This window comes from Bidens hawaiensis, unplaced genomic scaffold (genome assembly GCF_021521415.1).
Source record: "Bidens hawaiensis isolate Kalapana, Puna unplaced genomic scaffold, B.hawaiensis_p1.1 tig00044633_1, whole genome shotgun sequence".
NCBI lineage: Eukaryota > Viridiplantae > Streptophyta > Magnoliopsida > Asterales > Asteraceae > Bidens > Bidens hawaiensis.
In genome coordinates, this window is record NW_027497916.1 from 11,072 (window position 1) to 24,636 (window position 13,565).

Below are 13,565 nucleotides of genomic sequence, written 5' to 3' on the forward strand. Positions count from 1 at the left end.
AAACCAAGTTTTACCGAATTCACCTAAAAAACCACACACAATCGGCAAGTGTATCGGACGCAATGTAACTAGCAAGTAAGAACAGATATCGAACCTAGGACACTATGGGTAAACTCTAATTATTAAACCTAAAAGATTACTAACCTAGATTTTCTTTTGATATTTTTTTTGGAATCTTTTTATATTAATTAAACTAATAAAACTTAACTAATTAAAATTTAAACTAAAAATAAAACGTTATAAAAATTGGGTTTTAAAACAAATATGAGAAACGACTACCTAGGTAATGGAATCCTACTAGTTAAAATTAATAGTTAACGAACTTGACTTGGTTGAAAAACAATATCTTAAAAAATATGACACTAAAGACTACTAAAGTACGCTAGATCGCCTCCCGGCCTTACCAACGACACCCTAGAACTCTAATGACATGTGAAGCTTAATTGTTAAAGGTTTGGATCACCTCCCAGTCTCACCTTGCCTAACAATATTATGGTATCCCAAAACTCAAATCACCTCCTGGTCTCTTCGAATACAATATATATTAATATAAAGGGGGTATTTTTAATTAACTTGAACACAACTTGTATCACAATAATCTTAGGGACCTAACTCACTCCCGTGTAATTATTACCCAAACCCGCAAAAGACAAAGATGACACAACACAAAATCACCTCCCAGACTCTCTAGTGAAAGAACAATAAAATTTAATAAACTTTTATAAATCATTCATATGGTTATTTCGACCATAAACCGCAAACAAGTTGAAAACACAAAGTAAACAACCTAATCATGTGTCTAACAATCACCAAAAAATATTAAACACAAGTGGAATAAATATTAAAATAATAAACTAGATTTAATTACTCAACCATATCATGAACAAACCAATTAAAAACTTTACCAAAATACTAAATCAACCAACGTCAAATAATAGTTCGTCAAACGATTAATATAATATAGTACTCAACCAAAACCTAGGTAGTATAAAGTATTTAGCTTCTCGTACCAAAATACGAAACAAAAGTAATAGAGAGATTATGGTTCATCAAAATATTAAAATAAAGTGGACCTTGTTTACTGCCTATATGCTTGAATTAAAATCATGCGTCTGACTTTTGTTCACAGTAGCCTTCCACAAACGAAAATAATAATAATTAATATTATTCTTCCGTTGACTTCCCCACTCCTCACGTAGCCTTCAAACCCAAAAGCATAATATATATTATTGTGTTCTACTTCTCTTATTATGAGACCAAAAAGAAACTTGTTTTTGCTCCCAAGAACAATACCTTCCACTTGCGCAGCCTTCCACTCACGCCAAACCCAACAAAACCCTCAAAATCAATATATCTCCTCGTGTATGCGTATGTCTCTCTCTATATTATTAATAACTAGTTTTTACCCGGCAAATCGGTAAAACTCGGGCGGCTGAAAATCCAAGCGTTGAGGCGGTAAGTCGATGCGAATTCGGTCGGTTTCAGTTACCTGCATTATTGTACCGCATCTAAATCCAAAAATAAAACAAATAGATTTTTAAAATTAAGGTGGACCATAGGATGGCGTTGGTCGATAAAATTCAAGCGTTGGTAAAACTCGACTGTTGTCGATCCCGGACGTTAAGACAGTGAGTCTACATGAAGTCAGTCGTTTTTGTCACGTTCATTACGATACCATAACTAAAACAAAACAAAAACAAAATTGACACTTAATCGGTTGTCGTTAGATTCGTTATGCACCAAAACTAAAAAAAATGGCTTAAACCAATAATGTGTCACCAAATGCCCCGATAGGGCCCTTGTGGCACCAAACCTCTCAATAATAAAATATTTAACACGACATGTATTCAGTCGGTATAACTCGGACGTTGGTAAAATGTGACAATCGTCAATTTCAGGTTAACCTCGTTAACTCAACTCCGTAAATTCGAACTTTAAGATCGTTGAATCTATAACGCACACTTCATTACATTTAAACTAGGGTTTAAATGACGCTTAACACTTACTACATGTGTAGTCTTTCGGGATTTGCACCGAAACGCAAACGAGTTGACGCAAGCGATTGATAAATAAACGACAAACGTCAAAACACTAATTATGTGATTATTATGTGTTAGGTATATGTGTGTTACTTGATTGTTATGTGGAATGTTAAACAAGAAACAAGAACTAATTAGTTTAGGCTAGAGATGTAACACTTGAAAGATTAGGGACTAGAATGTAACTTGATTATCTATAAATATAACCTTAACACTAAACCCTAACTTATTATTATAAACCTACAACTCTAATCGGCCCTCCCCTTGCTCTTCTTGGCTGCCGTCCACTTTCACACACATATACACCATCAATTCAAGCCTTTGATTGAAGAACTAAGTGCTAGGAAGGTATATTTGATCATCCTTTACCTTCTTGTTGTTTGATTTTGATGTTTAATGGGTTAATTAAAAACCCTAGGCAGCCGATTTTCATGAGTATGTATGAGTTAACATGATGGTTGTTAAATTCATGATGATTGATAACTAGTATTGATGTTGTTGCTTGATTGATTGTTGTCCTTGATTTGAATTAGAACACAAACCCTAATCTTGTATGTATGGTGTGATTGATATGCATGGATAGTAGTTATAGTGTCTAGAGGGTTATATGGATGCATGATAGTTCATAGATTGTTATTATGTCGAGTTTTGATGTGAACAGATTCTGGACAGAATGTATATACGATGTTTAACTGACTGTAACGAAGTGTAAACGTGAAAATTGATTGAGATTGTGGGTACTGCAGTAAACTAGGTTGAGTCTAGTTTCTATGAAGTATAAATTCGTAATTTTTGGATAAGTGGAAGTATACTTTTATGATTTTACAAAAACGTGATGCAAAGCTGAGCTGTTAGACCTGCTGTTAGGTTATGTTGTAAATGTTATATCTCATGAACCACGAGACCAATTGGGTTGGTTCCACTTCTGGAAGTTGACTCACTGAGTTAGGAACCAAACCCAAGTGGTCTTGCAATTATTGGATTTTTCGTTTAACGGGAATTGCAAATAAAATTCTGATGTGCATGAATCTGACTGATATAAGTTAGCTGTAATGTTTTGATCATTATGAACAATCTATATGGAATAAAAATAAGATAAAAGATGTTCTGGAAACCTAAGATATGTATGCTCCTGTGGTAATTTTTGGTGAATTAATTGAGACGTTATAATGGGTAAACTAGTGCAATCTTTCAAGTAGAAATTCTGTCATAACGAAACTAGCTGCTGAGTTGTATAGGAATGCATGAAATATGATAGTTTTTATATAATTGTTGTATTTTGACCAAAATACCCTTGCGGGGAATAGTTGCTAGTTGATTGCCATGAATTGACCAAATTGCCCTTATGGGGAATAATGGTTAGTTAGTCTTTGTTTGTTGACCAAAATGCCCTTACGGGAATAATTGCTAATAAGTATGTTATTAATACGTGACACGAAAGTAATTGCTCACTCATGTATCGTATCACAATTGTACTTGTTCAAGTCACACACGATTCACAAACGAAACACGAAACATGTTACGTGCATAGGTATTATGTGCCGAGTCTAGAGACTCGTTAAATGTTCCGCTACTTAGAAAATCTCTTTGTTATTTTAGAACGCTAGAGAGTTTTCTACGACGCGCATCACTTGGTGATCTAGATCGGATATTCTTCGCAAACAGTGAGTTCACTTACCCCACTCTTAAACTGTTTTCAAACGTTTTTCACTTGGGGGAGATAACATACTCCGATAAACATATTTTCTGAGATAAACGCATATGAAAGATTTTGTTATAAATTATATATCACTTGTAAAGGCTAAGCGGCATACATAACATTTGAAGTCCCACACATCGGACCGGTTAATATTTGGAATAGCGAGTCACTTTTGGGTAGTACTACTGGGTTTGACAAACCCCACCCGACGCTAAGCTCAACTGGAGGTTGAGTGGGTGTAAATTTTGGCTAACACTTACCATGGTCTGGAGGACCTGGTGACGGGCACTTGATAAACAGTCAGCTTCGGTCGCGAACCACTTAGCGATACTTGTTGTATAGATTAGCTACCTATCGATATATAATTTGACATAACACTATCTGGTAATGCAAAACACTTAAACGCTGTAACGTGGTTACACACTCAAACGTCGTAACGGGGTTACGCAACACTTAAACGCTGTAACGTGGTTACACACTCAAACGTCGTAACGGGGTTACGCAACACTTAAACGTTGTAACGTGGTTACACACTCAAACGTCGTAACGGGGTTACGCAACATTTAAACGTCGTAACGAGGTTACGCAAAACGCTAAACGATTTATCTTATTTTACTTGTGAACTCACCAACCTTGTGTTGACACTTTTAGTATGTTATTCTCAGGTAGCCGAGGCGGGCGCGCGGTTTAGGAGCATGCATTAATTGAAAACATCTTTACTCTGCAAACTTAATTTTAACATTTACATTTGGTTTTAAGTCGTCCTGCGTGACGCAACTTTTGAATTAAGGTTTTACGCTTCCGCACTTACTTTCATTTAAACGTTTTTCTTTGGTTTGGTTATAACTAATGATTCCGATCCTGCCAGTTCACACCCTCTGACGGTAAAACTCCGTTAGTGGATTTTGAGGGTGTGACATAAAACCCGAGCGTTGCGGCGATAAGTCAATGCAAATTCAGTCGGTTTCAATTACACTCATTATGTACTGGAATTGGAAAAAAACATAAACAAAATTTGACAACTTCCAATAGCATTGTGCCACTTGGCCCAATCAAATCAATTGCGGCACCAAACTTTGTGTCTATACTATATAATAATGTAGGGGTTTTTTTTTATTTTAGCTCCAACAACTATTAAAGCCCACATGAGTCTTTTTTTTTTAATTGATCCATGGCTATTGTTAATTTATTTCTTTTGATCTCCTTATGGGCCCAGCTCATATGTCTTCTAAGATTTGATGTCCAAGACTTCGACACCTACGATACATTCACACAATCACTTATTTAGTTTTAAACTCGTTGCCTTATGAAACCTTTAAACTTTAAATATGTGTCAGTTGAGAGTAATATTAAATAAAAATAAAGTCAAAAGCTATTTAAAATGTAGAAAATATTTATTATATTTATATATAATTTAGCCCATATCAGAATCAATCCAAACGGAACGTATAGAACTCCGGTTATGAGATTTTTAAGGTTTAAGCGAGCTGGTACTGACCAGAATCCGAACAGCGAGTCGGGATTCAGGTTTTGGTTAGTACACTCAAAATTTGATTTTAAACAAAAAAGTCTTTTGGATCGAAAGCTAGTTCCAACCAGAAGATAGAGATATTGACAAGTCAATATCGGTTGACTAAAACACCCTTAACGGGTCGGGATCAAGCTGATCACCAAAACTCCCTCAATTTGAGAAATTAATTGAGGGCTTTTGTAAAGGATATTAAAACCTACAATATTGAAGAAGATAACTTACCTAAACGGGGATTGGAACTAGGAGAAATTCGTGGTCAACGATGTCTTGAAGCTTGAAAGTCAACAGCAACTTGAAAAACTTGATTAATCTTGAAGAAACCGACAATGGAGAAGGGAAATTTCGTGGGATATGGGAAGGATGGCTGTACTTTAGTATTTTTGAGGGTTTAGAGGTGGGTTTTGATTAAATATTGAGTGTTATAATGCATTTATGAAGGAATCAATTCGATTAGAAAACGAAATAAGCTATTAATGAGAAAATCAGGTATAATAACTAACAAATTTTGGCTTGGACGACAAGAAAACGGTTTGGGGTGTTTTACAAAATTAATTTACATATCTTGGAGCTTAAGTTTCGCTAATTTAGTCGAAAATAGGAAAGATTTGGCAAAATTAGTCCATGCACTTCTATAAACGCAAAATTTTAACCGAAATAAGCGATTTTAAGGGTTTTTACGCATTGTTTGACAAGTTTAAAAGTTAGTAAAATATTATATTGGTTAAACCAAGTTAAATACTAACAAATACAAATTTTAATTAATACAAAAGATCCTAAATATATTACCGAGTCGGGCAAACGAATACGAATACAAATACGAAAGATCTGAAATATTACAATGAGGTAGATGAAGAGAAGAAGAAAAGGAAATAGAGAGGAAGTTGTAGGAAGTTAAGGAGAAGAAGAATGATATTTGTAAGTGTAGAAGAAGAATATGGGTTTGAGTGGGTATGATGATGATGAAGATCTGGGTTTGTTGTATGATAATGATGAAGATCTGTTGAGGTTGTTATTATTATAATTATTATTATTATAAAAGGTCATAATGGTAATTTCATTTTAATCCTTAAGGGCATGATGGTAACTTCACTAAGGTGCTGTTTGTTTTTTCAGATGTCAACTGTATGTAGTCTGCGGACCACATCTGCAAACATCTGTATCATAAGAGGTGGACCAAACCTTTGCAGTCTGTAATAAGAAGACTGTTTGTTTTTTAACGTCTGCAGACTGCTAAAATAAACTAAAATTTAAATAAACTGAAACTTAAACCTAAACTTTCAGACAAACTTTACTCAACAACAAACTAATAACAATTCATCAAACTTAAACTTTCTACAAACTGATAAAAATCTAACAAAAAAACTTTAACAATTAACAAAAAACTACAAACTTTATTCAACAACAAACTAATAACAATATTAATCAAACCTAAACTTTCTACAAACTTTATTCAACAACAAACTAATAACATTCTTGCCAAGTCCGGTGGGCTCATCAATAAACCGGTCGCGATCACCCAAAGCCCCAATGGCTCATATGAGTGTGAAGAGGATGAGAATAGAAGAAGAGGCTCGGCTTCGTAAATTGGAATCCCCAAATTAAGTTGCAATGGAATTCCCATTCCGGTTATTGCTTCTCCCAACAATGAAGCCTGCATAACTCATACTAAGTTAATAATATGTGTAATACTAGTTATTATTGTTGTAAAACTATACCTTTAAACAAAAAAGTATTGACCGAACACTCACAGCCAACAAAGAGCTCATTTTGCTTCGTAAATCCGATCTCTCTTGATGTGCTAAAAATGCCATCTTCGACTTTTAGCTTCTGAGGGGGTGCCACGGCCTGGGTATGTATACATGTATATTAATTCCATTAAAAAAAATTCAAATTCTAGAAGTTGTGTGACAATAAAATATAAAAACAAAACTCCCGTTGATGGAAATTTATATAGTTGTGTGACCAGTATTGCAACTTGATGGATATGGAACATAATACCATTTAATCCTATGGTGGTGGCGACAATTAATCCTATACCAATTAATCCTTTGAAGAGAAGCAAACCTGTTGGAGAGAGAGATGGGCGGCGGATCTGTGGTGGAAAGAGAGAGAGAGGTTGCGGATTGTGTTCGAGAGAGAGGCGGCGACGGATCTTTGGAGAGAGAGATAGGCCGGCGGCGGTGGAGGAAGATAGGCCGCCGGCGGTGGAGGGTGGAGGAGGCAGCTAGGGTTTGAGATGAGAAGGAGGAAGGTGGAGGAGTTTTGTTATGTCTGGTACGGGTGTTCACGGTTTGGTTTGAAACTGTGAAACCGCCCAAACCGATCATTGGTTTGGTTTCACGGTCGGTTTTTGTATTGAACTTTCGGTCGGTCGGTTTCAAAAGTTTCAAACTGTAATGAACGGCCCGGTTTACGGTTTTTAAAATTTCAAACCGTATAAAACCGGACCGGACCGTATAAGTTGAGCGGCGCTATAAGTTTTGAGTGTTTCCCAAACTTCGGCAAAGCTATGGTGTATATATATATATATATATATATATATATATATATATCAATTAAATGGATATGTAAATAAACAAATGGTTTTCAATTACAAGTTTTTATAGAACAGTTTTCATCACAAACTTGTTTATATGTTTTAATCTTTTTAAATGTTACAAGTTCATAGGAGTATAGGTTAATTAATTGAAGGTAAGATTCCACATTGAAGGTTGGAGAATTGGATTGGGTTCTAAATTTCTTTGTATTACTCCATGCTGTGTTTTGTAACTTCGATTTGCCAATATTAGGAAAAATAAAATTACTTGCAAACATGGGTCCGCATGCAAATATAAAGAGCATTTAGTCAACTTGCAAATGCGCATAAGCCGAAACCGTGAAACCAAACCGTTAGTAATGGTTCGGTTTTATTTTTCAACGGTTCGGTTTCGATTTACATTGACAAAAACCGTTACTAACGGTTTGGTTCATGGTTTGACCTAAAAACCGTCAAAACCGGACCATGAACACTCCTAATGTCTGGTAATGAAAAAATAAGAAGAAGAGGAGAAGAGGTGAGAAGTGGTATGGACAAGACTTCTAGGAGAAGAGGACGCGGCGACGCGCAGACACTTTTAAATGAAATGTCTTCTAAAAAACAAACACACTGCAGAGCACAACGTCTGTGCGTGGTCTGCGCGGCGCAGACAAAAGAGATGGGGAAGTGCTTTTAATGAGAAACAAACACCCCCTAAGTCAAGGACGATCAACTGACGACAGGGGTCAAATTGAGCCTGCTGAGAAACTGTGTGGGTTCAAAGCGCACAACTTAAGAATCATGGGGTAAGAATATCCCGCCCATATTACACCCGGGGGGGGGGGGAATCATAATTTTCTAAAAAAAAACACTAAAAGTCTGTATTTTATTGCGGATGTGATGCCTTTTCATTTGGGCTAGAATCAAGGCATCTCCTTGGAGGCGTCGATCGGTGTCGATACACAATTAGATATCCTTCGACATTTTCCTCTCTTCTATTAGCTCGAAGACCTTCTCGTTTCATTTGTCTCTTCAGTCCACGTGTTTCAAACGTTGATAAACAAGGTCGCATATATCTTGGAGTTGATGGCTCATTTCGTCGAATTCAACACCCGCCGACAATGACCCCGCTCGATTCCCCTTGCCATCACATCTTCTACCGGGCAGTCCTCACAGTTCCAAAGCTTCATCCTCGTCATCCAAGATTGTATCATCGTTTAAGTCGAACTTTCGAGCATCGGACTTGCCCGTTTATGAATAAACCAAAGAGGAGGTTTTGGACCTTTTTGGTGTCGGTCTATATCCAGACGACATGGGGTATACAGTGGCCATCTCGTATGGGAACCAAATGTTGAGCCCATGTTCATAGTCGATCAAACACCGACCTGTTTATGAACAAAGTTTTTGAACATCCTTAGGAGGTTCATGTACCCCGTCATGCTCGAGTCAAAATACTTGCCCGCTTGGTAATTTGGGGTTGGTACTAGTTGGGTGGTGTTTAGGTGTAGCTCGATTTAGTTGGTCTGGCGTAGGGCTTTAGATTTGGGTCTTATCGTGCTTAATTATTTGAAAACTTTTAACACGGTTGATTCGGGTTGACTTTGTTAAAAAAATTGAGTAAGAATGAAAGAGTGGAGAGTTGTGTTTAAAAAAAATAGAGTTGATTGTGTTTATATATGGGTACTTAAATGGAATAAAAAATTTGATTATTATTTTTATTACATAGTCGTTCAAATACTTCTTTAAAAAAAATTGGTGAAGGGCTTTATGCATATCACGCTTGAAGCTGTTGTGTAAGACGCTATTAGGGGTGCAAACGAGTTGAGCCTGAGCTTGACTAGGCTCGTTTGACTTATACAAAGCTCGAGCTCGGGTCGTCTCGAGCTCTATTTTCAAAGATCGAGCTCGGCTCATTTACTATTTATCAATTATTTTTATATAAGTATAATTATTTTTATATATTTTTTCTATTAAAATTTTATGTATAAAATAACATATATTATTTAATCACTTTTATTTATTTTTTCATAACATTATATATATATTAATTAATAACAAATATATATTTTAAAATTTTATATAAACGACAGTCTCGTTTAGGCTCGCGAACCAGGTCGAGCTCGGGGTCGTTCATCAAACGAGCTTATTTTTAGGCTCGTGCTCGATTAAACTTCGTTTGATGGAGCTTTTTAACAAGCCGATCTCGAATAGTTTGTGAACAACTCAACTCGTTTTTACTCTTAGACGCTATGAGTCTTTATCACGCCTCTCTGTACGCATGTTCTTAGAAAAACAAAGACAAAACAAATAAAAAAGTTAAAAAAAACAACCTTTAGAAAAAAAAAATTGAAGAAAAACAAGTAAGCAAACACCATTAAAGAAAAACAACTTATTATTAAAACTAGTTAGTTAAAAGTTAAAAGTTAAAAAGAGTTGAAAGACATAGATATCTACATATTAGTTTGTTTGTTAAAGACTTTGACTTGTGTGTTTTACAGTTTGACCCCCCAACACAAACCCTAACGCCGTCTGTCTGTTTGATGTTGCCGGAATTCTCATCGGAATCTTGAATTGTTATAACAATAATAAGGAGGAGGAGGCAGAATCGCGTTAGATAGACCGTGTAGAATCTTTGAATTCCGTTTGATTCGTACGGTCTATCCCACGCTTATCTGGTTTTACAACCATACATACATTCAACTAGTAAACAACCAGGCATATTATTATTCTTATTCTTGAATACCCTTATTATTATTTTCATAAAGTAAGCATCTTTTCTAGTCTAGTTGTTGTGTTATACCATTTCTTGAATTTGATTCTTTTTTTTATTATTATTATTATCATCTTTTAGATTCTAGATAATCAAAGAAACAATGGATGGTGACAAGGATTTGAACCCTTCTTACTGGCTCGATGCATGTGAGGACATTGATCTTGGCGATTTCGTTCAACCCGATTCGTCTGCTGCTGCTTCCGTTGTTGTTCCGTCCAACGTCAATCCTAGTTTCTTCGACGGTGTTCTCGATAGTATCCCGGCCGGTGTCACCCTCGTCGAGGCGCAACCCGCGGTGACGCCTGCGTCTAATGGTGTGAAGAGAGCTCACGGTGAGGTTAACAAGTCGTTGAACGAGGCTGAGGTCGGGAACCGGGAAAGATTTGGGAAAAGGGTTCGGGTTGAGAGGGAAAGGGTTTGTAGGAAAAGGGGTCGGGATGGTCGTGATTGTGACGTGAGGGATAAAGGTTTTACGAGAAGGCGAGAGCAGCATTGTAATGGCGGAAGAGGGAATAGGGATGCGGACTGGAGGGACGGACGGGGGTATTGGGAGAGGGACCGTTTGGGGACAAATGATATGGTGTTTCATCCTGGTTCTTGGGAATCGAGCGGCAACCGGGATGTCAAGGCGCATGTTGAAAAGAATAATGATGGTAATGAAGGGGAGTTGAAGAAAGATGACCCGAAAAAAAAGTGGCAAGGGAACATGCGTGTAAGTACCAGTTAGATGTTCTTGAACAGGCGAAAAACAAAAATACGATAGCGTTTTTAGAGACAGGGGCGGGGAAGACTCTTATTGCTGTACTCCTTATAAAAAGTATGTATGATGATCTGCATAAACAAGGCAAGAAGATGCTGGCTGTGTTTTTGGTTCCAAAGGTGCCACTTGTTTATCAGGTAATTTTGTTACACCAATTGACAGAATGCTTAATTTTTTTTATAAAAAAATCTTTAGTTCATGTTCTTAAGTTTATGTTATGTTAATCGCATGTGCAGCAAGCGGAAGTTATTCGCGAGCAAACGGGCTACGAAGTTGGTCATTATTGTGGAGAGATGGGCCAAGATTTTTTGGACGCCAGGAGATGGCAACGGGTATAATAACTCGTATTTTTTTTAGTTAAAGATAAACATATATATTAATTATAATAGTTCTAGAATCGATAATTATATCTCAATCTTGAATTTTTGAATCTTGAGTTTTACATTGTTAGAGTAAGCAACAATTTCTAGATGTATATACGAGTAGGATTTTTCATGCATAAAACAATATCAAATGAATTAAATTAACAAGATTGGATATGATTTCAAGATTTATCTTGTTCAACAAATTTTCAAATAAACTAGGAGTTTAATATTCTTTTCATTGAATTCTCAATCCCCTTTAAAACCCCTTCTGCCCCTTCATTCCTCGCTGCCGTATTCACCACAACCACCACCATTCTATGATTTACCGAAAATATGCGGCCAACGCTACCAGTTACCGGAGATAACCATCACCATCACGCCAGTTTTTCGCCGCTGCCATATTGATCTCTTGGATTTAGTAAGAGACAGCCACCGTCATGCGTCCGTTTACTTCCACCGCCCTCACTTTTAGATACATTCAGTTTGTTCGGATCTGGAGGTAATAGTTATGCTCTTGTTCACCTTTCATGTTCTTGTATAATCTTGAGTTCTTAAATTCTGATACGATTCCGGTGACTAAACTTTAAATCCGAATTTTAAAGGGTAGAATGTATTAATAGTGACATTCAATATGTACTCATGTTGGTGTTCTCCGTGTAACTGTGTGATCGTTTTCTTAATTCAAACACACCTCAATTGTTAATCACTAATAATCTGTAATGAATATTATTTATGGTGTGATATATAAATGCAAATTCAATCATAACATGTGGCCACCATCTGTTTAGATTATTTAGAATTAAGAGGATTATGTTAAATAATTGTATAAATCCTTTTGGTAAGAGTCTGAATGTTAAATTCAAAACTCTTGCCATCCATTTAACGTTATATATTAATATTAGTAACAATTACATGACTTTTATGAAATCAAGTGTCGAATTATTATTATTATTATTATTATTTTTAAAAAGCCCTTGTCGCCGGAAAACCGATCGGTTAATCACGCAATATATTTTGAGTTCAATAAATCTTATGTGAACTATATTATAATGTAGATTCTCAATATAGTTGAAGACAACCATATCTTTTCTTTTTGCTTTGTTTAAGGTACGGATTCTGTTTTTCTTCACTCATAGTATTGGTTCTAGTCCATTTTATATTCGATGTCCGTCACTTCGTAGTGCGGATTTTTGTTATCTAGTTCGGTTTATTCGTATGATATGGTTATATTAATTTTATAGCATGCAATAGGTTATATATATTTTGAATTCATTGTTGCATGTTCCTGTTTAAATATCTTTTAGTTATACGACTTTAGTTCAGTACTCTGTTACCCGAGCATTTCTGACTTGTCGTTGGGGCGTCAACGACATGGCACTTATCGTGACAGTGCGTAATCAAAGTTCACGGCGTCTCTGAAAGTACTCATGTAGTACCTTGGCCACTTAGAGGCTTATAGATCGATCTTAGCTCCGACTCCTGACTCCTGACTTCTGTTTGAGATGGAACAATGTGTGCACGCCACCCACACCGTCTCCTTGGTGCATGGACTAGCTAGCTGTGTACCCCTCTGTTTAGGCTCTGGGTGCTTCCGTATTACACGACCTATTTATTTTAACATCATCGTCGTGTATTTTAGTAATTATATTTTGTTTCGCTATATTTCTGGTCCGTTTTGATATGTGTATACGCATTTGGTTAAATTTGAGTATATTCAGATTACGTCCCGATCATGTATCGGATTATGTTTCGCATCTAATTCTAGTTCGGTCTAAAACGTGGTTTTATATCCGCAATAGTTTCAGTTTTATTTCAGTATGTGTTTTGTCTTATGTATGCCTTTACCTGTACTATTGTTCTCCCCGTTACTGGGCAATTTTTGG

The 13,565-nt window shown here is 36.2% G+C and overlaps 1 protein-coding gene across 1 annotated transcript; it reads left to right on the forward strand.

The window, feature by feature from the left end:
* The first annotated feature begins 10,648 nt into the window (after positions 1-10,648).
* On the forward strand, positions 10,649-11,650 carry LOC143595075 (endoribonuclease Dicer homolog 1-like). The gene is made up of 2 exons (XM_077074210.1): positions 10,649-11,454; positions 11,554-11,650. The coding sequence occupies exon 1, from the start codon at positions 10,658-10,660 to the stop codon at positions 11,282-11,284; it is 627 nt and encodes a 208-aa protein (XP_076930325.1). The 5' UTR covers positions 10,649-10,657; the 3' UTR covers positions 11,285-11,454; positions 11,554-11,650.
* The last annotated feature ends 1,915 nt before the right edge of the window (positions 11,651-13,565 follow it).

Excerpts from the sequence above, each read along its gene's own strand:
- LOC143595075 (XM_077074210.1), top strand. The coding sequence starts at position 10,658 with ATGGATGGTGACAAGGATTTGAACCCTTCTTACTGGCTCGATGCATGT.